The 26760-nt window shown below is 26.2% G+C and overlaps 2 protein-coding genes across 2 annotated transcripts; one reads left to right on the top strand and one right to left on the bottom strand.

Moving 5' to 3' along the window:
* Positions 1-6954: 6954 nt before the first annotated feature.
* Positions 6955-10119, bottom strand: OCT59_015765 (uncharacterized protein; the record flags this gene model as incomplete). Its single annotated transcript, XM_066132032.1, has 2 exons — positions 6955-8144; positions 8436-10119. 2 exons carry the CDS (start codon positions 10117-10119, stop codon positions 6955-6957), a joined length of 2874 nt encoding a protein of 957 aa, XP_066003064.1.
* A 9372-nt stretch (positions 10120-19491) lies between these two features.
* Positions 19492-20342, top strand: OCT59_015764 (uncharacterized protein; the record flags this gene model as incomplete). The annotated part of the gene is made up of 5 exons (XM_066132031.1): positions 19492-19574; positions 19653-19804; positions 19879-19908; positions 19978-20067; positions 20158-20342. The coding sequence occupies 5 exons, from the start codon at positions 19492-19494 to the stop codon at positions 20340-20342; spliced, it is 540 nt and encodes a 179-aa protein (XP_066003063.1).
* Between the last annotated feature and the right edge of the window lie 6418 nt (positions 20343-26760).

Here is a 26760-nt window from a genome sequence, read left to right as displayed (position 1 = left end):
TTTAATCTTTTTTTTATAGGGGTGCTTTCTAAACTTCAAAATAGATGCCTAGAATGAGAAGTAAGTGGGAACTGGGGGGTTTTTTATATTAATTTCGTTTAAGAACATTTACTAATGTTCTTTTTTTATTTTTTTTATTGTAGTGAACTTCCTGGACTTCGAAATGGACGCTTGAGACAAGAAGTAAGTGGGGAACTCAATTTTTTTTATTAATTTCGTTTAAGAACATTTACTAATGTTCTTTTTTATTTTTTTTATTGTAGGGACTTCGAAATGGACGCTTGAGACAAGAAGTAAGTGGGGAACTCAATTTTTTTTATTAATTTCGTTTAAGAACATTTACTAATGTTCTTTTTTATTTTTTTTATTGTAGGGACTTCGAAATGGACGCTTGAGACAAGAAGTAAGTGGGACAACTCAATTTTTTCTTTTAATTTCGTTTAAGAACATTTACTAATGTTCTTTTTTATTTTTTTTATTGTAGGGACTTCGAAATGGACGCTTGAGACAAGAAGTAAGTGGGACAACTCAATTTTTTCTTTTGATTTTGTTTAAGAACATTTACTAATGTTCTTTTTTTATTTTTTTATTATAGGGAATGCTTCCTGAAGTGTTCTATATAAAAATGTTTATTATAATTCCTTTTTTTTGTAGGAATGCTGTTTAACAATAACTGACTATATAATAAATAAATTATTAATGATATATTAATTTAACTAGGAGTGTCCTTACCCCTGTGATAAATATAAATTAATAACAATTCACATCGAATCCTAATACAACCGAATTAATGTAAATTAATGTAATTCTGCCTAAATATTAAATAAAATAGCCAGAATTATTAATCCTGATACAATCCTGATACAATCCTGATCCATAATTTAAATATAAAACACAGGGGTGATATTTAATGTCATAATGCATCAATATTTATTAATAATTACATTTAATTATAAACTATAGAAATTCTTCGTTATAACTGAAAAAAAATTCGTTATAAAAAAAATCCGTTATATCGAGAGGCATTTTTATATAAGAAATTCACACACTTTACTTCGTACTATGTTATACGGTAAATAAATAGTAAACTTCGTTATATCAAGGTTTTTTTCATATTTAAAATCAGTACCACACTGTATGATCCGTTATATCGTGTTATTCGCTATATCGAGGTTCGCTGTAGAGAGGGGTTACTGTATTCATCAGCAGAACTTTTCACACGATGACGTTTGAATACACGGAATATTACTGACTTTTCTTTATTAGGAGTTTCAGTTTGATCAGATTGAATAAAAACAGCATATGATTTATTATACATACTTAAAAACCTAAAAATTTAATAAAATTATAAAATTAGTATATATAATCATTGTAAATAATATAAATAATTAGTAAAATACTAACTTTTGTTGAATATCATTTATTAATTCATCTCTCCATTCATTATCCTTGTAATATTGTAATTTCAATCTTGGATCCAAAATAGTAGAAATTAAATATGAATAATTTGTCTTGTTGTAATACTCCAGCAATTTTAATCTGCATATTTTCGCAGCATTTTTTATAATTTGACTCCATTCATTCTTATTGTTGTTGTCACTATTAGCTTCAGATTCATCATTATCTACATCTTCAATAACTTCCTCATTTTCATCTCCAATAACATTTACATCTCCAATAACATTTTTAACATGATCAATAAGAATATTATATAAAGGAATAGTAGCAGAAAGTGTTGGATAAGTAAATCCAGACATTATAGTTGTTACTTCTTTAAATAAAAATAAAAAATCCTTAATTTTTTCAAGTTCAGCCAATTGATTCTCTGTAAGTAAATATTTTTTAAGATCACGATCATTAAGTGTAACAGAATCAATGGCCTAATTATATAATTAAAATTAATAAATAATTGAATTATTGAAATTATTAAAAACTTAATATTTACAAAAATCAACTTACAATTTTTAATTGTAATGATCTTAAAATCATTTCGTAAGTGGAATTCCACCTCGTGGGTACGTCAGGTATAAGTGTTAAATCCTTTAATTGATTATTTTTACATGCCATTTTTAATTTTTCACGACGCAAAGAAAATGCACGAATTCTATTAACAAGATCTCTAAGCTGTAAGATATAATGATTTTATTAGTATTAAAAAAAGAATTAATTTATAAAATAATAAATAAGTTAAATAATAATTTTACCTTAGAAATTTCACTTTCCAATTGGGTCAATGCTACTTGAACACTTAAATTAATGACATGGGCAAAATACCTAAAATGATTATCATTTTTATCAAAAGAAATTCTTTTTTCTATTACCCAATTAGTTAATAAACGAATGAATACTGCATTATTTGATGCATTATCTAATGTAATACCCATTAACTATAAATATTAAATATTGGTAAATTTGATAATTAATTAAATTAAAATCAGAATAAACTAATAAAAAATAAAAATACTTTTTTTTCCATTAAAAAATATTCCAAACCTGTCACAAATGTTTCTTTTAAATTTTGCCCAGTATGTGAATCAAACATTTCAAGAAAATCTAACAGTATATGTTGTAATTTCCAGTTCTTATCAATAAAATGTGCAGTTATTGATAAAAATGATTTGACTGAAGGACTGGTCCAGCAGTCAATTGTAAATGAAATTTTCCTGAAATATTTAACAAAATATTTTGAACTTTTTCTTTGTCAGTTCTATAAAAATTCAAAATATGAGATTTAATTGTATCAGCACTGGGAATTTTTGCAGTGGGGTGTAATGAATGTATAAAATTGATAAAATCTGGCTCCTCAGCAATTGTAAATGCATGTTGTTTAATAACAATCCATTTTATCTGATTATTTATCATTTCATTATGATTATATGACCACTAAATAATAATACAATTATCTATTAATAAATAAAATATTATGAAATAAAAATAAAATAAGAAGTTATTTTTACCTTTGGTGCTATTAACATTTCTAAAACATTTACTCCAGTTGACTGAGTTTCTTGCTGTATAGAATGAACATTTTTTAAATGTTTTGTTATATTCGTAGTACTACCCCCAGAACATACTATATAAGTTTTACTGCAATAAGTACAGGTAGCTCTTTTATTATATTTAAAATTTTCATCTTTTTCAAAATGGCTCCATACAAAACTGCCTTGATTATTTTGAGCGTTTTCTAACGATTCTAAATTACTTAATCTTCTTGCTGGTGTTGCCGGTAGGGACGCATCAATTTCATCCTCAGAATTATGACAACTTCCTGCATTATTGTCTTCTGCGTCCATAGTTAGTTTACAAAAAAAAAAACTGAAAATTTTAAAAATTTTTTTTTGGTACTACATATGTTGGTTGATCATTATGATTATCAACTTAGTATTCCAAACGGATCAAATCAGATGAATCCGATTTTGACTCGAATCCATTATTTAAAAAACGTTGCGAAACATTTTTTTATTTCAATTTAATGAAAAAAAAACCGTATTGCAACAGTTTTTAATCATTTTAATAAAAAAACGTTGCGAAATGTTTTTTTATTTCAATTTAATGAAAAAAAAACCGTTTCGCAACGGTTTTTAATATTTTAATAAAAAAACGTTCGCAAAACATTTTTTATTCAATTTAATGAAAAAAAACCGTTTTGCAACAGTTTTTCAATTATTATAAATTATTATAATAAAAAACGTTGCAAAACGTTTTTAATTTCAAGTTAATGAAAATTCGCAACAGTTTTTTAATCATTTTAATAAAAAACGTTGCGAACCGTTTTTTATTTCAATTTTTAACAAAAAAAAACCGTTTTGCAACAGTTTTTAATTATTTAATAAAAAAATGTTGCGAAACATTTTTTTATTTCAATTTAATGAAAAAAAACTGTTTCGCAACAGTTTGTTAATTATTTTAATAACAAAATGTTGCGAAACATTTTTTATTTCAATTTTTAATAAAAAAAAAACCGTTTTGCAACAGTTTTTTAATATTTTAATAAAAAAACGTTCGCAAAACATTTTTTTATTTCAATTTAATGAAAAAAAAACCCGTTTCACAACGGGTTTTTAATATTTTAATAAAAAAACGTTTGCGAAATGTTTTTTTATTCTATTTAATGAAAAAAAACTGTTTCACAATGGTTTTTTAATTATTTTAATAAAAAACGTTGCGAAATATTTTTTTATTTCAATTTAATGAAAAAAAACTGTTTCGCAACGGGTTTTAATCATTTTAATAAAAAAACGTTGTGAAATGTTTTTTATTTCAATTTAATGAAAAAAAAACGTTTCGCAACAGGTTTTAATCATTTTAATAAAAAAACGTTTTGAAACGTTTTTTTATTTCAATTTAATGAAAAAAAACCGTTTCGTAACAGTTTTTAATCATTTTAATAAAAAAATGTTGTGAAACGTTTTTTTATTTCAATTTAATAAAAAAAAAACCATTTCACAATGGTTTTTAATCATTTTAATAAAAAAAATGTTGCAAAACGTTTTTTATTTCAATTTAATGAAAAAAAAACCGTTTCGCAACAGTTTTTAATCATTTTAATAAAAAAACGTTGTGAAACATTTTTTTATTTCAATTTAATGAAAAAAAACCGTTTCGTAACAGTTTTTAATCATTTTAATAAAAAACGTTGCGAAACATTTTTTTATTTCAATTTAATAAAAAAAAACTGTTTCGCAACGGTTTTTAATCATTTTAATAAAAAAACGGTGTGAAACATTTTTTTATTTCAATTTAATGAAAAAAAACCATTTCGCAACAGTTTTTAATCATTTTAATAAAAAAATGTTGCAAAACGTTTTTTTATTTCAATTTAATGAAAAAAAAACTGTTTCGCAACAGTTTTTAATCATTTTAATAAAAAAACGTTGCGAAACGTTTTTTTATTTCAATTTAATGAAAAAAAAACCATTTCGCACTCAACGGGTTTTAATCATTTTAATAAAAAAACGTTGTGAAACATTTTTTTATTTCAATTTAATGAAAAAAAACCGTTTTACAACGGTTTTTAATCATTTTAATAAAAAAACGTTGCGAAATATTTTTTTATTTCAATTTAATGAAAAAAACCATTTCGCAACAGTTTTTAATTATTTTAATAAAAAAACGTTTCGGTTGCGAAACATTTTTTTATTTCAATTTAATGAAAAAAACCCGTTTTGCAACAGTTTTTTAATCATTTTAATAAAAAAATGTAGCGAAGCATTTTTTTATTTTAATTTAATGAAAAAAAAACCATTTCACAACAGTTTTTAATCATTTTAATAAAAAAACATTGCGAAATGTTTTTTTAATTTCAATTTAATGAAAAAAAAACCGTTTCGCAATGGTTTTTTAATCATTTTAATAAAAAAATATTGTGAAACGTTTTTTATTTCAATTTAATGAAAAAAAAACGTTTTGCAACGGTTTTTTAATCATTTTAATAAAAAAACGTTGCGAAATGTTTTTTTATTTCAATTTAATGAAAAAAAACTGTTTCGCAACAGTTTTTTTATATTTTAATAAAAAAACGTTTGCAAAACATTTTTTTATTTTAATTTAATGAAAAAAAAACCATTTTGCAACAATTTTTAATCATTTTAATAAAAAAATGTTGCGAAACGTTTTTTAACAATTAACTTAACAATTTGCAACATTTTTAACTTAATAACAGGCATTTTTTTCATCTTATTTTATGAAAAAAGGCCTTTTGGATCTGATCCGATTTGTATAAATTGTTGATCTAATTCGATTCGATCTGAATCAAAAAAATCTGAATCAAATCAAATTTTTTTGATTCAGATCGAATCACGGATCATAAAATCTATGATTCGATCTGATCTGTCTCAGATCAGATCTGCGGATATTGATCAGATCGGATTTTTTTCAGAATATTAGCTAAAGATCCGCTGAGATGGGGAAGGATCCACACGAATCCTTACTAATTACAGAAAATAAGGATTCCATGTGGATCCTGAATCCTAAAACATTACTGATGTGTAAAATCAAAAAAAATGCTGAAACTATTAGTTTCAGCATTTTTACATGTAAAATCAAAAGGAAAAATGCTGAAACAAATAGTTTCGGCATTTTATATATAAAAATAAAAGTAAAAAATGATACAAAATGTTTTTTTACAATATTTAATAATAAAACTTTGGGTAACCCGAGTTACCTGAAATGACCTGAATACTTTTGGGTTAAATGGATCAGGTCAGATCAAAACAGTTTACCTGATCCAATCTGACCTATAGGTGCCGTCGAAATTCTCTAATTACGGCATTTCGGCATTACAGCATATGTCATAAATAATGCTGTAAGCGTAATAAAATGCCGTAATTAATTATGATCATGTGACTTGAATAATACCAAATGATCAGCAAAAATATCTCCTTTTTTAGAAACTTGTGTAACCTTACATAACACATTTCTTTGATTTATTGGGAGACAAACTTTCTTTTTTTGGAAATTGGTGTAATGTCATGTGATATAACGTGATAAAAAAGTTGACCAGGCATTACGAACAGCTGAAATTAAGTTTAGTCTTATTTATTTATAGCATAGCGGACATCCCTATTTTATCACAATTTTGCCGATCATTTGCCGATCATTTGTTGATCACTATTTTATCATATCACATTTAATATTAGATTTTTTTTAAAGTTAATCTCAGTTATCTCAGCATCCAGTGATCAGAATTTTATGATTTTTAGCTTGTTAGAAAGCTTAGGACTTGATGAATCCGATCATCTTTATTTTACAAAATTTGGAGTTATATATCTTGAGATATTTGCATTCGGAATCTTCTAATTATTTTATTATATAATTTATCTTATTAGTTGGAGTAATTATACAATTATAATTCATTAATTTTCATTAATCAAAATAAAATATTAATTTTTATTATTAAAAAATTTCAATAAAGTGACTTTTGCAATTTAATAAAAATTATTATATTAATACTAATTATATATCATTATAATTTAACCATTGTTGATACATTATATCATATTGATTTTCTACATCACATTCTGTTCTTTCTAATATGTTTTCAATATTCTCTTCTTCATCATTTTCATCATCATTATTATTTTCCTTTTCAAATAAAGGGATTTCATTTTCTTTTAATGATGTCGACAATCTTTGATCCAAACTCTTAATATTTTTCTCAATTCCAGATGATAAATAATCAAAACAAAAATTACATTTATCATCATATAAAGTACTTAAACATTCTTTATGAAAACTGTGTCCACAAAGTAAAACAATTCCATTAGATAAATCTATACTATTTGATAATAAACAATTATTTGCATCACAAAATTTATCATCTGCTGGTATTTTTTGTGTATTCCAGCCTAAAGGAAGTACCTTTACATCCACTTCAATATCAAAACTTGGAAGATAAAATTTTGGATATCTATCATTATTAATTTGTTTTGTATTTCCTATATTCTGATGAATCTTATCAAATATTGAGAATAAAAATAATGAAACCTTTTTTTCTAAAGATTTTAATTCTTTAATTTGAGACTTAGCTGGATTTCTCAAATTAACAAAAGAATTTTTAAAAGGATTATTATTTCTTTCAGCATCAATAATTTTTGCTTTTTGTATAATTTGTAACTCTGAATTTGATTCTGCTGTTTGATGCCTTAAAGAGCTATGAAAATTTTCAACAAAATAATCATTAAAAATTGGTAAATTATTTTTTAAAATATTAATTATTGGATGATTTTTTGAAGTCCAATAAAATACATCACTTAAAAACATAAGTGGTGCTTTATTATAATTATGTCTTCTCAATCTTTGAAATAATATCCAAATTTTTACAGTACTTTCTAAATATCCTTCAAAAAATCCACTTCTAAAAAGTATTGCATATATATCCAAAGTAAGTGGAATAGAATTATCTAATAAATCTATCATCATTTGATATTCTGCATCTTTTAAATTTCCAAATCTTTTTGTAACAATATCACGAATATTTTTCCATCCATGATAAGTTAAATGTAAAATAAGATTGATTACTGTTTGTTTTGGTTTTTGAGATAATATTTTTTTATCTCCAAATAAGTTATGATATAGCATCTCAAAAAAGAAATGATATGTTTGAAATAGTATTTCTCTGCTGTTTAAAGAGACATGAAGTGGACCTATCATAGGAATTAAATTTAACACTTGCTCTGGAACTCCAGAATTAATGCCTTTCTTAATTCTAAGTGTTATAGCTCTTCTTATATTTACTTGTCCTGGCCAATCAGCAATTACAGGAATGATAAAATTATTTAAATAATTTTCTTCAATATTTTCTAATCTTTCAAATGCTTTAAATACATAATCTAAACATTCAATATAATCCTTAGTACTATGTAAAGGATGCAAAATAAAGTCTACTAATTTGCTATTAGACATTGATCTTAATTCATGGTAATTTTGAATTCTACCATCATAATTATGAATATTAAGTAGTTCAACTCTATTTTCATAAGAATCTTCAATTAAAAAATTTTTCCATAATTCTTTTTGCATATAATAACTTTTACCTAATTGATTCATAAAATTATTTTTAATGTTATTAATAATTAATCCAGAATCAATTCCTTTAGGATTATGTATTGAAAAATTATTTAATGAATAAAATGGTATTTTTGGAATTTTAGTATTTGTATTCAATAATATTGTTACAAAATGATAAATATTGTGAGTTTGTAACAATGTTGGTTGATTACGCCTATGAATATTATGGTAATCATCTATATTAAGAATAAACATATTTTCTATATTTTGTAAACAATAATTATCTACAGTTTGTTGGTGTTCATTTGAAATAAAATTTTTTTTACGATTTACTGTTTTTCTTGTTACTGAAACTCCTATATTTGCCAATGTATCAATAGAAGAAGAAGAAGCTCCAGAAGTTTCCAAGTATGATCCAATATCAACTTTAATTCCATTAATATATTTATTATTAATGCTAGCTAAAAAATAACATAAAGAAACTAATTTTTTTTTGTTGTTATTATTTGTTGTTTCAGATTTAGTATTAGGATTAGTTCCAGCATATAATTCATCAAAAAATCCAATTAAATCTTTATCAGCTGTTTCTAACATAGTTTTAAAAGCTATTGGATCATAAATAGGTTTAAGATTTAATCTATGTTGATTATTATAAAGAATATTAGACATTTTTATTATTTTACTACTTAATTTAATTTCACTTGAAATTTTTAATTGTGTCATAATTTCTTGATAATCTGATTCAAATTGTTGTAATTCTTCTCCAGTATATAAGATATCTTTTCTAAATAAATAAGTATGATTTCCTATTTTTGATATATTGTCATTATTATTTTTTCTAGAAATTGGTGCTTTATATTCTTCAGTTTGTAAATATTGAGAATCTTTATCAGTTTTTTTTTTACACATACTGCAAATCATTGCAAGTTTATCTAATTCTAATACTTTAATTAATCTTGTTGGAACTTTTTGAAGACTAAATTGTTTGCTTGTATTTTTTGATTGATTTAAGTATTCATCATGTTTTGGATGTTGACAAGTTTTTATTTGTTTAGTTTCTATTGATTCATTTTGTATAACTTCTATTGATTCATTTTGTATAACTTCTATTGATTCATCTTGTATAGCCTCTATTAGTTCATCTTGTATAGTTTCTATTGATTCATCTTGTAAATTATCATTATCATTTAAATTGTTTTTTTTAATTGGAATAGGTGCTTTGTATTTTTCATTTTGTAAATATTCAGAATCTTTATCAGTTTTATTTCTACATATACTACAAATTTCTGAAGATTCATTTAATTCTAAAACTTCAATTAATCTTTTTGGAACCTTTTTAAGATTAAGTTTGCTTGATTTTTTTTTTGTATTTTTTGATTGATTTTTATATTCATCATGTTTTGGATGCTCACAACTCTTATTATAATTAATATTTCTAGTTTCATTTAAAATAAATTGATTGTAATGTATTTGGCATAAATACATTCCAACTGAAATAATTAATTCAGTAGATTTTGGTATTTTAGTGTTATAAGTGATTGGCTTTATTCTTCCATTACATTCAATGGAATCAAAATTGCAAATATTTGAAAAAGTAGAAGTGTTATCCATTTTTTATAATTAAAAATTATGAAAGTATTTAAAAAAATATTGTTTTTTTATTTTAAATTGGATTGGATTTTCTAATTTTGCTAAAGCAATTTTTTTGTCTATTTATAAAAAAACTGATTAAATATAACACATAGAAAACTTTTAAAATAATTAATTTTATCTTATATTTTTAAAATAGTAAACAAAAATAAATTTTAGAAAATATATAAAGTTTTAAAATCAAATAATCATATATTACTTAAAATTGACTAAATATAACATATAAGTAAGTTTTGGTTTCAAGCGAATTAGGATGCCATTTTTTTACCATATATTTCTAAATGGTTAACAAATATATAATGAAAATTTCAAAGTTGGCTTAAAAGTCTGTGGCTTTGTACAAAACTTTGAAGTCTAAAAATTGCAAATTTATTAAAATTGACTAAATATAGTATATAGGTAACTTTTGGTTTCAAGCGAATTAGGATGCCATTTTTTCACCATATATTTCTAAATGGTTAACAAATATATGATGAAAATTTCAGAGTTGGCTTAAAAGTCTGTGGCTTTGTACAAAGTTTTAAAGTCTAAAAATAGTAAATTTCCTAATTAAATACTAAAAATTTATATATAAAATTAATAAATATCAATTTTAGTAATGAAAAAGGTTTATTATTTTATTCTATATCGTTAAAAAACTTAAATTTATCAATTTTTATAGCCCGGCCGAATGTATATCGGTGTAGCCAAGCCAGATCGGCCGATTTTATATAATGTGATAATTCATAATAGAAATACAAAATCGTGAATATCTTGGCATCTAGTGATCCAAAATTAATGAAAATACCACCATTTGACTCGTCTCGATGAGGCGAATCCAATGAGCACAACTTTATCAAAATTGGATGACTGAATTTCGAGATATTGTTTATTGAAGTTTGAAAAATATATATGATCAGCAAAATGATCGGCATGGTGATATAAGCATGTCCGCTATGCTTTTATTTATGGCATATTACACTACGGCATTACAGCGTCAAGTTAAATTACGGCATTACGACATTACAGCAATTACGGTTTACGGTTTTTAATTACGGTGATTACGGTACGTGCTATAACCGTAATAATAATTTCAGCGGCAACTATAATCTGACCTGAAAAAAATTTCAGTTCGGGTTAACCAGGTAACCCGACTTAACCTAATCCGTGTAGAGCTCTAAGTATATAATTGCTGTTCTTGAATTCCTATCAATATAATTTCTTTCATTTTGCATTTTTCTTTTTATTCTTTAATAGTATATATACAGTGAAATTTGATATTACGAAACTCCAATAAACTGAAACTGGCTTTATACCAGAACTTTTTTCCAGAACCAAATCATATATATTAAAATAAGTTTGATATAATAGAATTTATTAGTAAAATCTTGAAAATAGCTAGCTATAACGGAACAAATAATAGAATGGTTATAATAAAAATGGTTCGATATATATATCAGAATACGTAACGATTCACAATTTTAAACCAATAAAATTACAGTATTTTTACATGATACAGATAATTTCATTTTTTTGAGCAACATGATAATTTTTTTTTTATAAAAAAATTATTTTGAATAGTAAAAAAAAAGCAAAAGTTTTGGTAAATTTCAGTATATAAAATTTCTCAAATAATATTTTAAATAAAAATAATCTAAATTTTCAATGTTCGTCATACATGTCATATAAATAAAAACTTGATATAACAGAATCTCATGTGATTTATATATAAAATTTGATATATCAAAATTTTTTGATATATCAGAAGTCTCAATATACCAGATATTTTTACTGAAACGGATGGTTCTATTATTATCCCTATAAAAAAGGAATGTTCAGAAAACATACATAAAATAAACATAAAATGTACATCATACATAAAATGTCTATAGAATGTCCATAGAATACATAGGATATATGCAAAGATAAGACGAAAAGTAGTAGAGTAGGGCTGGTATGTTGAGTAGAGTATTGTGATGTTTAGCGGTGTGTAACATAAAGGGTGTGAACTATACTCAAGTGATGAATAGATACCCGGCCAAAACGCTGGGCTGAGCTTGGGCCGAGATGTTTATTTATCACTTGAGTATAATGCCACATCCACGTTATACTTTACTCAACACCTCCACCATACTCTACTACTATTCGTATCACTCATATGCAAAGGGGACTCATATACTTTTTTGTACATTTTATATACAGTGAGCCCATTTTGTATATTTTTTATATATTTTATAAACATTCTATAGACATTTTATGTATATTGTATATTTTACGTATATATTCTAAACATTTCTTTTTTATAGGGTTATATCAACTAACTTTCACTATGTAAATAGTAAATTATTCAATCAGATTAAAAATAAATAAAACATTACTTTTTGCTTTTATCCATTCATTTTTTTCTTATTATATAAGACTTATCTAGTAACTATTTTTAATAAATATTTACTATTAGGTTTTTACAAATTAAGATCCAATTTATATTATTTTTTTTTTTTTTTTTTTTAAATGTTGAATTATGTACCATTTTATTAGAATATATTTGGACTACATAATAATCACAAATATTCTATGAATGATACTTCCAGCTCCAGGCCAGTCCGATCAAACATTAGATATTATATTATCAATAAAATTAAAATTAAGAATAAAAGTAACCAAAAAGCATAGCAAAATAATATACCATAATCTAAAAGTATAAACAAAAATAAAAGAAAAACAAAAACAAAAACAAAAAATAAAAATAAAAATAAAAATAAAAATAAAATTAACAATAATTAATAAATTATATGTCTAAGATTATAAATAAAAATAGACATAACACTGGTCAAAATTGATGCTATCGGGTATATATCGGGTACCTATATATCAGTGACTAATCAGATACATATCAGACATTTATTACATATCGGGTACCGATATGTAACATATCAAATATGCCTAAAAATCAGGTTCCCAATATTTAAACGATTAGTCACTAATATGTAACACTGAATCAATCTTACACATATCGGGTACCGATATGCAAAATATTTATTTATTGTATTTGTATTATATAATTCAAAGAGGTATATTAAAATTATTACTAAAAAAAGTATTTTAATATTAAAGATAATCGTTTATTCATATAAAACCCCTTATTTTCAATTTTTTTTTATTTTTTCTGATATCACGAATAACTGACGAAAATATTAAAAATATACATATTTTATTTTAAAATTAATTGGATTGAATGTTCAAATTAATCTTACATACAACTTTATTTTAATCAATTCGTATAAATGCCAATTGATAAGAATAACCTAATAAAAGTATTTAATCATAATATTTAATTATTTTTATGTTTTTTTACCCCTCTTTTTTTGCTTTTTTTGTTTTTTTTATTTTTTATTTTTTTATTTTTATATTCATCGTTATGATATTCGTCACTTTCTTCATCTTGATCAGTATTATAATCATATGTTGGAATTTCATTTGTTGAACGATTAAATCTTTTAAGAGCCTCATCGGTCAGACACCAATTTGGTGTATCCACTGGAGGCATACTTGTTGTTGTTTTACATCTTTGAACTCTTTTAATTTTTAGAATTCGAGGTTTTTTCCTCAGTTTTTCAACGGTCGGATCAATCCGATCATGTAATAAACGCTGAAGCTTTAATAAATAATTACTATTAATAAATAAAATAAAAAAAATAATCATAAATATATAGTACATACTGCAGAAGCACGCCACCATGTTTTATATATATGAATTGACATTGTCTTTTCTTTAACAGCAGATTCTTCACCAATTATATCATTTTCTTCATCAGAATCGGTTTCCTCCCACTCCTCTGAATGATAACCAGATTCCTTAAGAATTCATACAAGCTCCTTCTCTGGGTATCTACGAATGTATTTATCATTATTTTCTATTAAATAGTTTGCCGCTTGAGCTCTTCTTTTTTTTTTCTATAATAATAAATAATTATAAAATTAAATAAAATTAACTAAATTCCCACTTCATATTAATAAAATGGTTACTAACGTCCATAGTTCTTGAATTCTTCTTTAATCTCCTCCTATCCATTTTCACTTTGTCATCTCCTTGCTTCTTTATATTGCTTACACGATGGCGTGAATGCCAACGTCCATGTAACATCTTTAAGATGTCACTATTCGAAACATTATACTTTTTGTTGACTAACTTATAAAGCGGTGGAAGTAATTTTGTAATTATATTTCTTTTTGTTCAAGCCACGTACGATCACTATCGATCTCATATATATCCTTAAATTCAGAATCTACCCAGATAAAGACTTCTTTCTATAAATAATAAATAAACGTAAATATTTGGGAAAATTCAATGACAGATAATAAAAAAATACTTACTTTAATTGTTCAATACATATTTTGATTCAAATGAATAGCATTGTCTGACAAGGACGAAGATGAATAGGTAGAAGATGATGAGGAAGATGAGGAGGTAGATTCTTGATCACTATCCATCATTGCCTACTTTGATTGCTTTGATTGAGAAGAGGAATTTGTGAAAAAAGATTTGTGAGCAAATTTATAGATTTCGAAGTTGTTGAGATTTGACTACGTGAATGAGTAACGCGAGATACGCAAATGAGTGACGCGAGATACACGAACTTGATTTTGAAGAACTGCATGCGAATCTGATCTAAAAGAATAATTAAACGTTTATTTTATCTTACCAAAAACGCGAAACTGATTTTGAAATAGGAATTAAACGCGAAACTAATCTTAATTTTAAGGAAAAATTGAACGTGTATCTGATCCTAAAAGAAAGGTTGAACACGAAATTGAAGAATTGAACGCGAACTTGTTCCTGATCCTAAAAAAGTGATTGAAGAACCTGATTTTGGAAAAATTGAATTGATAATTTTTTTGAAAATTTATTAATAAGCGTACTTCATTTAAGTAATTGTAACCTTAACTTTCTTAGCTATTTCATAAAATACAAAATGAATAATAAAAAAAGTAAAATTGAAACCTTTAACTCCGTGTCTGATTTAGTAAAACACAAAAAAGTAAAATTGAAACCTCTACCTCTGTTTCTGATTTAGTAAAACCCAGGAAAAGTAAAATTGAAACTTCTGCCTCCATGTCTGATTTAATAAAATCCAAAAAAACTAAAATTGAAATCTCTACCTCTGTATCTGATTTAATAAAATCTAAAACGGCCAATTCAATAAAATTAAAAAAACCAAAAATGGCCGATTTAATAAAACCCAGAAAAAGGTATTTGTATCCATGCCATTGTATTCGTTGTGACGGCGCAGAGGTTGATTTTCGCACTCAAGAAAATCATACAAATGATGAAAGTTTGTGGAACTCAGAGGATACTAGGAAAAATCAGGAAGATACTATTACAGCGAGAAAACAAAAAAGATTAATCATTATTCAAGATGTAAACCTTACAAAAAAGCGAAAAAGGGCATCAAGTTCTAATCTTGATTCTTCCCAACATAATAGTGGCTTTAATCCTTTCAATGAAGATACTGATTCATTCCAACCAAATAATAATGAAAACATACATACATTATTTTCATCATCACCATTATTGCCAAATCCTTCTTATTTTCATGTTCCAGCACCTGATGAAAATAAGGATAACGATGAATATATATATTACAATGAAGAAGAAGAAAATGATGATAATGAGGATGACGGTGATGAGGATGACGGTGATGAGGATGACGGTGATGAGGATGACGGTGATGAGGATGATGGTGATGAGAATAATGGTGCTGAAAATAATGGTGGTGAAGATGAAGGCGATTATAATGAAGAAGAAGATGATGATGATGATGGAGATGATGAGGAGGAGGAGGAGGATATAGAAGAATTTTTTTCATCTCCTGAAATTGGTAATGATGAAGTATTTGTGATGGAAAGTTTAAATGATTCTATAGAAACCGAAATTATTCTATGGGTATTCAAATTTCAACAAAGATTTAGACTTCCAGATATAGCACTTGAAGTATTAATAAAATTCTTATATATTGTACTTACTCGTTTAGATAAATCACAATTTAAAAATTTTCCAGCATCCTTATATCTTGCAAAAAAAATGTTAAATATCTTTCAACCAAAAATGCAGTTAGCTGTATGCAACAATTGTCATAAATTGTATAATGTTAGAAATATTGTTGAATACAAAGAAGAAGGAAAAGCTGCTATTGCAAATTGCCTACATGAAGAATTCCCAGATAATCCAGTACCTAGTCGTCGTAATAAATGCAACAATCCACTTTCTATTCTTAAAAAAAGAAAGGGTGAAATAATTGCTGTACCTCGTATGATTTACCCTAAACCAAGTATTCGTCAGCAATTAAGTATGTTATACCAACGACCTGGGTTTGAAGATATGCTGGAATTATCAGGAATTCAAAGAGGAGGGGTTAATACCTATTCAGATATTTATGATGGTAAGGTATGGAAAACTTTCCCATTTAATGGTGATACCTTCTTTACACCAGAAACTGCGACAACACACCTGGCCCTCTCTTTAATCTTGATTGGTTTCAACCTTTCACCTATACTCAACACAGTGCTGGTGCTATTTACGCGTCTATCTGTAATCTTCCGAGAACAGAAAGAAATAAACCCAAAAATATTATTTACTTAGGTTTTTTGCCAGGACCGAAAGAAGTACGGTTGGAACGTATTAACCATTATTTAGCCCCTATTGTGGATGAGCTTTTAGAACTCTGGAAGGGCTGGAGAGTTCCAAAGACCTACCAATATACTGAAGGTTTAGACATAAAAGTTGCATTAATTATTGGATCATCAGATACACCAGCAACACGAAAGTTATTTGGGCATGGCTCAGCAGTAATGAAATGTCATAGGTGTGAAAAGCGTAGTACTTATAGTGAAGTTTATAAAAAAACTCATTATGGAGGAATGCAAGAATATGATAAATGGGTAACAAATCCCATAAATCCTTCATTACATAGGCAATATGCTCATGAATGGTTGCAATGCAATTCGAAGTCCTCCAGAGATACACATTTTAAAGAACATGGTGTAAGGTGGAGCGAGTTGCTTCGCTTACCATATATGGATCCCATAAGATTTGCCGTGGTGGATCCAATGCATTGTCTTTTTCTAGGTATAGCAAAATGGATAATCAAATCCATTTTCATTAATCAAAATAAGTTAAGCATGGAGCAACTTCGAATTGCACAAAAGAGAATGGATTATATTGAATTACCTTCTGATATCGGTAGAATCCCCCCAAAGATTGCAATTGGAAATGAAGGTTTTTCAAATTTAACTGCTGATCAATGGAAAACCTTTATTATGATTTATTCCACGCCTATACTATGGGACATGCTAGATAATAATGATAGAAAGATCTTAGGACATTTTGTTCGAGCATGTAATCTTTTAGTAGCAAGATTTATTACAGAAGATGATCTGAGAGAAGCGCAAGAGAGGTTGAAGGACATGGCTCACCTTATAGAAAGAACATATGGGCCAGAATTTATAACAAGCAACATACACCTTGCACTTCATATTCCCAACTGTTGCCGTGACTATGGTTCCATATATAGTTTTTGGCTTTTTCCATATGAGAGACTTAATGGATATATTGGTAAGATGTTTGTTGTTATGTTAATATTTTTTAAAAATAAAGAATACAAATAAATCTATTATTATTATCCAGGATCATACCCTAATAGTAATCGACAAATAGAGCCTGAACTTATGCGAATCGTTCTTAAGAATACTTTAATAGATTATCATTTATCTTATAAATGGTCATCTGGTCTTCTAAAAGAATCTCTTAGTCTTATTATGCCAAAACAAGCTGTGGGTAGTTTGGCATTTACGGCAGAAAAAGATGAGTTACAACACTTTTTGTCCATGAGACATAATACATCTACGTTTTCCAAAATATATGGTACTGAGAGATTACCGGGTCAAATGCTTAATCCTTCGTGTTTCAAAGTTATTATACCTTTAGAATTGCGTAGATTTCTATGTGAATGGTATTCTATATTATATGAAAAAGAACAAAATGAAATATTAGGATTTATGGACCTGGTAATTGATCAACACGCAAGATTACAAATTGGTGCTGAAATATTTGGATCTATGATTTCGGGTCATCAAGAAAAAAATGTAACTATTCTTGCAAAATGGAAAGCGTCTAATGATGATTCAGTTGATATATACCCAGGAGATGTTCAATATTATTTTGAACATACACTTAGATTACCTGAAGGACCAAGAAAACATCTTCTAGCATATGTTAAGTGGTATAAAAGTGCACCTTCCTCTGATATCCGGTTTAAACATAGATTCATAGAACCAGAGATATCAAATACCGAACTATGGCAAGCTGAATACTTTCAGGAAGGTTGTGATTCAATAATAGCTGTTCATAGAATACTATGTAGAGCTACAAAATTCAAAAGTGTGTGCGTAGGAAAAAGGAAATATTTGTCAATAATACCATTAAATAGAAAATTTAATTTATAGATTTCTTTAAAAATTAACATTTCATTGTATTACATTCGATAATAAAGGTAATACGGTCATACAGAATACAATAATAAAATTTTCTTTTATAATAATTAAAATTGATCATCACACCAAAATCATAAATTGCTAAATTTGTTAAGTGACAATATTAAATTTTGCTCGTAGACAAAGTCAAAATTAACCTTATATAGAATAAAGATCTACCGATGATTAATTCGCGATTAATATTTAATTATGCAAACGCAAATTTTTACAATTACTTTACAATTAAAATTGATTGTATGCAAATCATGTACAAAATACATTAACATTATTAAATAACAATCATTGGTATCATACCGCACCGATAATCGGTCGGTGTCGGTCATAATTGTATTTGTAAAAAAATAAAATTTAAACAAAAACTGATTTAATAAATTTATAAATTTTTTTCTCGTGACGTTCACTCAACTTGCAAGGAGAATATTTAATTTATTTACGCTGGATATATTATAGTTCTTAAAATTGTTTTCTGTATAATGAATTTAATGATATAATACTTGTATCATTTAATTGTGTAATACCTGTATCAATCAAACATATCAATTTAATTGATTACTTTAAAACTGATTTTTTTAAGAGTATACAAAATTATTTCTCTGATTCGTAATACAGAAATAATAGAAATAATCACAATTAAGATCAAATTATATTATGATTATGCGCAGAAAAGTGGTATATTTTTTTACATAAATAAGGCAATTATCGAATTTTTTTTATTTATCTTTTTAACCCAATTTTTCATCATAATAAATCAATCTTTTTAACCCAATTTTTTATCACAATAAATCAATTTTTTATTTATAATAAATGGCCAACCTTAATATTTTAAACGTCAACATAAATAACGTACTTTCCAACTGGCCGTTCGATGCCACCAGGGCATTAATTAGGTAAATTTGTATAACTGATAAATCTTACAATAAAAAAAAATGGAAAGTTAAAATGGTAACTTTATTTATACTAATTAGATACCGGCGCTTGTACCATAATGTTTTCAAGGATCGTTCGATCCGAGATCATTCAATAATATGGGCAAGAATAGCTAGGAGAATAAGCAACAATTATAACTTTATTGTCACCCAAAATCAATGCCGCAATAAATGGAGGGCATTGAAGAGAGGTGAATCTTTTACCATTTGTAATTAATTTGTGAATATTAGTAAATACTTTATTAATATATTTAATTAATAATAGGTTTCGAAAATTTGACTAGGATTAATAATGGTTTGTATATTTGAGGTTAACGTTAAATTTCTTAACCAATTCACATAAAACCAATTTTATTTATTTTAGGGAATCCTGATGGTCACCCGATCCACTCTCCCAACAATTACGATATTCACTTTTTTAATGAATTAAGCGATGAATTCTGGCTGCAAACTAGTAATTGATTCGATCTTAATTATGATACTTTGTATATATTACTGATTTATTAAATTTATATTTACATTTTTTTCTTTTTATTTTAGACAGGTTATGCAAGGCGTACCTGCAGCAGAGAGTGGATCGACGGACCTATAGGTATAGGGAATGACGCCGGCGTCGTTCCCGAAGCCGTAGCAGCAGCAGCAGCAGCAGCGATCGGAGGAGGAGAAGAAGAAATAGAAGAAGAAGAAATAGAAGAAGAAGAAATAGGAATTAAGGTAAATACTAATTAATCATGAATTTATAATTAGATGGATATATATCACTAATGCGTAAAACTATAATCTTATTCCATGAATTTTGCGAAAAATAGACCCTCCCTTCTTTTCGTTTTCCCTTCCCTTCCTTTCCCCTTCCCCTTCTCCTTCACTTTCGTTTTCCCTTTACCTTTCGTTCTCCCCTTCCCCTTCCCCTTCCCTTTCGTTTTCCCCTTTACCTTTCGTTCTCCCCTTCCCGTTCCCCTTCCCTTCCCTTTCGTTTTCCCCTTCCCCTTCCCTTACCTTTCATTTCCCCTTCCCCTTCCCTTCTTCTTCCCTCCTGAAATCGTCATTTTTAATCTTTTATTTTAGTTTATTATTTTTATTATATTTTTTATTATAATAATAAACAATATTCTTATATCAAATTTTCTTATTTTTTAATATAATATTGTTAATTGGTTTTTGATTTTTGAACTTATAAAAAACAACTGATAAACATAAAAGCTATGCGGGTAAACAAAAATGATAATCCTTAATCTTCATTATTATGCCATCTAGAATCTATATAATTAAAACATTTAGTCTGTATAAATAAATTATAATTGCGACCATCGCCCGTGATCTATTATAAGCTTATTAATCAATTAATACCTGATGCAAAGCAGCGGCTAAATTTATTCATATTGGATATTGGATGTATATCACGTATGATTATTCAATCAGATTATTTTGAAATATAAATTTATCAACGTAATTTTATTTATGTCACGTCGATGTTGTTTAAGATAATAAAAAAATTAATTCTGTAATATTTAAAAATATTAAAAATAATATAAAATTATATACATAAATAAAAAAAATTCTCAATAATCATTAATAAGTTCGTCCAATAAATAATTACATCAATAATATTATAAATCAACTTAATTCTCCAATAACAGATAATCATTATTGTTATTGATATATTAACCAATTAGGATCATTATGATTACATGCATGTGATATCTAAAAATAAATAAAATCGTATAATTGTTTTTTTGTTTATTTTCAATTCTTTTCTTATTAAAACTTACAAAAATGTACCCACCAACTCATTCAAAAGAAAAGAATAAAAGAAAGGAAATAATATGCCCACCTACCCACATACAAAAAAGAGAAAAGCCGATTTAAAATAAATAGTGGAGCTGTTAAGCAAGGTATGAAAATAGGATATACACGTATTTTTCATATTTTTCTTTACAATATGTTGTGGTTTGAGTCTTTCTTTGTGGTATAAGTGTGAATATATTTTTCAACGGCCATGTATCTATTGCTTGTTAAATATATTTGCAATTTCTTGTCTTTCTTTGTTAGACTGTGGTATTACAATATGAAGTGTGAATATATTTTTCAACGGCCATGTATCTATTGCTTGTTAAATATATTTGCAATTTCTCTTGTAATATTTGCTTTAGCCTGGAGGAAAATGTTATGAAATAGGGCTGGATATTTTATGACATTTTCTGCCTTTCAATTACTTTGTCCGGGGATAGCCTGACAATTTGTCGTTGTCCGTCAGTTGTAGCAACCAGCATTTTTTTACAATATTATGATTTTAAGAAACAAAACTTTTTCAAAAATTTAATAAAGAAAGAACTAACTTAAAAATATTATTTTATTATTCTTTACAAAACGCTGGCGCTGGAGTTATTTTTTCTCTCACTTATCAAATCCCAACATGTCCAAAGACTAATCATGTAGTACGCTGTGGTCTGAAACACCCGAGGTTTTTGACTACCTAGGGATGAAGTTGTAGGGTACTCCTGCCCGATAGGCTAGCCTCCTCTGACTTAGGGTCTCATTAATCGGGAGAAGAGGTGGTTCCTAAGTACCTTACATCAAGAGCGGACATTTTTTGATACTGTACATCAAGGCGGTAATCCTATATCTGCGAATTCAAGAAAAAAAATCTAAATCAAAAGAATTTGGAACCAACACATGTCAAGGTAATTTAAGCATTCTTTTTAAAAAAATTTAATCAAAGATTAATTTGGTTTATATACAGTAAACCCAAGGAAAAAGAAGATATAATGTATTTTCAGAAGAATATGATAGTAACGCATATCAAGGTAACTTAAATATTTATTTTTTATTTTATTAAAAAAATATAATAACAAGATCTATTTTCTCTTTAAATAGCAAACTTCGAAAAAAGAGGTGGAATAAAACTGGAATAAATATAAAGGTATATTTTTTACTAATTTTTATTTATGTTATTAATATTTTTTTTAACACTCTTTCTTTTTTCTAATCTAACGTTTGTTTCTACTAATACTACTAAACATACTAACATTTTCTATCCATTTTATTTTTATTTTTTTTTTACTAACATTTTCTAATACCATTCCTTTTCTTTAACAATTTCGTTTAACATTATTCATACTAATATCTTTATTACTAAAATACTTTACTATTTCTATTTCTTTCTTTTAAATATTAAACAGATAAAAATATGCAGCAAATAAGTGAACACATTATTTTACACATAATTCTAATTTTTTATACAGCTAGAATAATTTTTATGATTTTTTGTAATTTTATTTATTTATAATTAATTAACAATTAAATAAATAAATTAATATTATAATTGAATTTAAATTATAAATTTATTAGCATTCATATTATTGCATTAAATAAATATTATTTTTGATATGCGTTCAATAATAAAATCAGTAAATTATAGCTATTAGCCTATTAAGCCTATTAGGTATACTTCGGACATGTATATCGGCACTATCTGATAAATGTACGATATCTATCCGATATTTTACTATAATATATCGGGTATCTGATAAATCTATGATATGTGACTGATATTTGACTACCCGATATGTATAAGATATGTACATGATGTTTACAATATATGTCACCGATTTTCTACATTTCTACTACACTTATCGGGCACCCAATATATGTAGTATTGTTAAATATCATACACATATATCACATATATTGCACACATATCGGGTACCCGATATGTACCCGATAACCTTGATTTTGACCAGTGTAAATGAGAAAAGAGTAAAAATATTGTTTTTGTATCTATTAATCCAATAATTTTTCGCTCATATATAATGTAATCTTATCAACTTTCTTTTTTATCAGAATCCAATCCTCACATATATATTTCCTTACAAAGGTATCCATAGATTTCTTTACCAAAGAGACTGTTTTTTGTAGTTGATCTACTTTTCCCATTTGTAAATCTTTAGCTTTATTTGTAAGTTAATTTGAATTGTCCTTTACTTTGAATTCTGAAAGTTGATTTGGATTGTTCTTTGCTTTGGATTCTGAAGTAATTTTATCTGTTCGAGAAATACCTTCTCTTTTTTCCCATAAAATTACTTGTTCACATCTTGGTTTCCATATTAATTCTTTAAATGCTAGAATGAATCGAATTAACATGTTGGCCATAAGTGTCTGTGCCTCAGTAAAAGATATCTTGAAGTCTTTTTGTAATCTTATTGTTAAACAAGTTTCAACTTTTACTTCTAATGCCAGTTGTTGGAATTTTTGAAATTTTTCTGACTTTGCTGTAATTCCTAATATGTTTTGTAATACTTTTTTAATAAAATCTTCCCCTTGACTTCTAATTTGTTTTTGTTTCAAACATATAATTATAGATTCTTTTGTTGTAATTTCCAATATTTTTTGCCAAGCTACCTCATATGCCTGACATTCAAATAAATGATTCCAATTTTCTTTCTTATTACATTTCATAATACATTTCATTTCCTTGTAAAGTTTTGGTTTTCTTATTGCTAAAATGGATCCTAATGGAAGAATTTTATGAAATAATTTTGCTATAAAAGTCCATAAATAGTTAATTCTCATACTATTGCAGTGAAACCCCTTGCAATAATGGAAAATAAGCCAAGTAATTTTCCAGTCTATCTGATTAACATCTCCATAATATAATTCCTGATTATTTTTTAACAAAGACCATTCAGTAGCTTCACCTGTAGCTAATATTTTCAAAATAAATCTTCTAATATTAACTTCAATAGGTTTATCTATAAAAACAGGAAAATAAGATAATATATTATTAATAAAATCTACATTATTTCTAAATAAATTGTTTCCACATTGTCCTTTCTTTGCTAATTTATCAGCTATATCATTGCCTATTATGCCACTATGACCCTTTATTTTAATCAACTTTAAATTTATAGATGCTTCTCTGATCAGCATAATTATTTTGATAATGATTAGATTATTGGTCTTTTTAAGCCATGTTCTAGTAGTTGAATTAAAAGCTGAATTAATTGAATTAATAGCACCTAAGCTGTCTGTATAAATAGTTACATTAGAATTTTCTGGTGCTGTCAACAATGCCAAGAAAATAGCTACTTTTACTTTCTGTTGATGATGGCCATAAAGATAAACATGAATATACTGAAAATTCTCCTAATTCATTACTTGTATAGAATGCTGCCCCTAAATCCACAGTAGTATTATCTGCTCTATATAAAAGGTTGTTATTATCTATAGTCCGATTAGCTAGTGATCCATCTGTATAATATTCAATGTTTTTTAATGACTTTAATTGATGTCTTATATTTGTAAGTTCTTGTTTAAGTGTATCTTGCTCGATCCATCGATTGATCCATAGACCTAAATTATCTCCATTCAAATTAATTGTAGGTGTTTTTTCCAATTGTTGTATGTCACTATTTGCTGAAATATTTTTATTTCTATTTAACGATTCCACTATATAATACCAGTCGATATGTGTAATTGCACCTGTTGATAAATGATTAAAAATTGGTAATACTAATGCACTATGTTGAGTTATTGTAATCATCTTGGGACATTTCTGTTTCTGAATAATTGCTTTTTGAGAATTATCTGGACATATTTCAATATTACAAACTTCTATAATTAAACATTCAATTTTTTCCTCATTTTTCTTTATCTGTGTTCTTTTCTTAACAAATCCTACTGAAACTTCATTGTTTTTATCTTTTATTATAATATATGGGTGTTTTCGCTTGTCTTCTAATACCGGTTGTAATATATTACTCAAAAAGTTAAATAAGGAATGTCTAGACATTTCTGGTGCTAATATTCCTTTAATCCATCGGGTTAATAATTGAAACCATTTGGCTATGCGTCCTTTTGCTGATAGTCCTGCAATGAAACGATAACATGCCAAATTCATAATATGTTCATAAGGTAACATCAATTGACTAGCATATATAAGTGGGTATGAATTTGCAGTTCCAATTTTCCGTAATAAATTGAGGCATCTATGTGTTATAAATATTTCTCTAATAGGCATATTTCCACCACTAATGGTCCATGTTGACCTATTTATGTAATCTTGTTGTATGATAATGTTTAATTTCCTGGCTATAATAATATTATGTAGACTTAGGTTAGATTTTGCTTCTTGATGTCCTAGAAATAATGATTCTGAATCATGTTCAAAAATATTGTCATGTATGGCCAATCGCAACTGTGCAGTCCTACATCTTATCATTATAGATCTAGATGCTAGTGAATTACTATTTATTAGATATAAAAAAAACAGTGATCTGATTTGCGCATATTTGATCTCATGAATTATTCCTAAGATGTATCGATGATATATTGCTGATGTTGGATAACTTCTAGGCAACCCACATATTTGCTTAACTAATTTGATCACTGGAGTAAACAAGAGATTCCATTCATTTTCTGATAATGTCATTAATTGGGCTACATAAACCACTCTTGGGATAAGAACGTGATTAATAAAATATGCAATATGTCCTACTGTAATACGTTTTCTTCTAATAGGATTCAAAAATTTTTCAATTATATCCTTGATTCTTTTGATTGATCTTTTCCTTAAATTGGAAGAAGAGAAATAACATCCTAAATACCGTATCTCTTTATCTGTAGCTTGAACCTTTGAGTTGTCACGTCCAATAGTTATATATAATTCATCTCTAGGCACTTTGATCCAATTTATATTAATTAGATTGCAAACTGATATTTCATTATATATTATGCCATGATATGAATCACTTCATTCATTATTTTTTTTTTTTAATGTTGAATCATGTACCATTTTATTAAATATATTTGTACTACATAATAATCATAACTATTCTATAAATGATACTTTCAGCTCTTAACTGTCTGATTAAGTATTAAATATTATATTACAAATAATTAAGAATAAAATTAAACAATAAAAGTAAATCAAAATAAAATACTATAAATTAAAAATTAAACTAAAATAAAATACTATAAAGTAAAAATTAAACCAAAATAACATACTATAAATTAAAACTAAAATAAAAAGAAAAATAAAAGTAAAATAAAATTATAAATGATATTATAAAAGTAAAATTAAATGAGAATAAAAAATTAAAATTATAAATAAAATTAAAATTAAATGAGAATAAAAAATTAAAATTATTTT

Source organism: Rhizophagus irregularis, chromosome 24, assembly GCF_026210795.1.
Source record: "Rhizophagus irregularis chromosome 24, complete sequence".
In the NCBI taxonomy this organism is placed as follows: domain Eukaryota; kingdom Fungi; phylum Glomeromycota; class Glomeromycetes; order Glomerales; family Glomeraceae; genus Rhizophagus; species Rhizophagus irregularis.
This window is presented reverse-complemented; position numbering and strand designations above follow the sequence as displayed.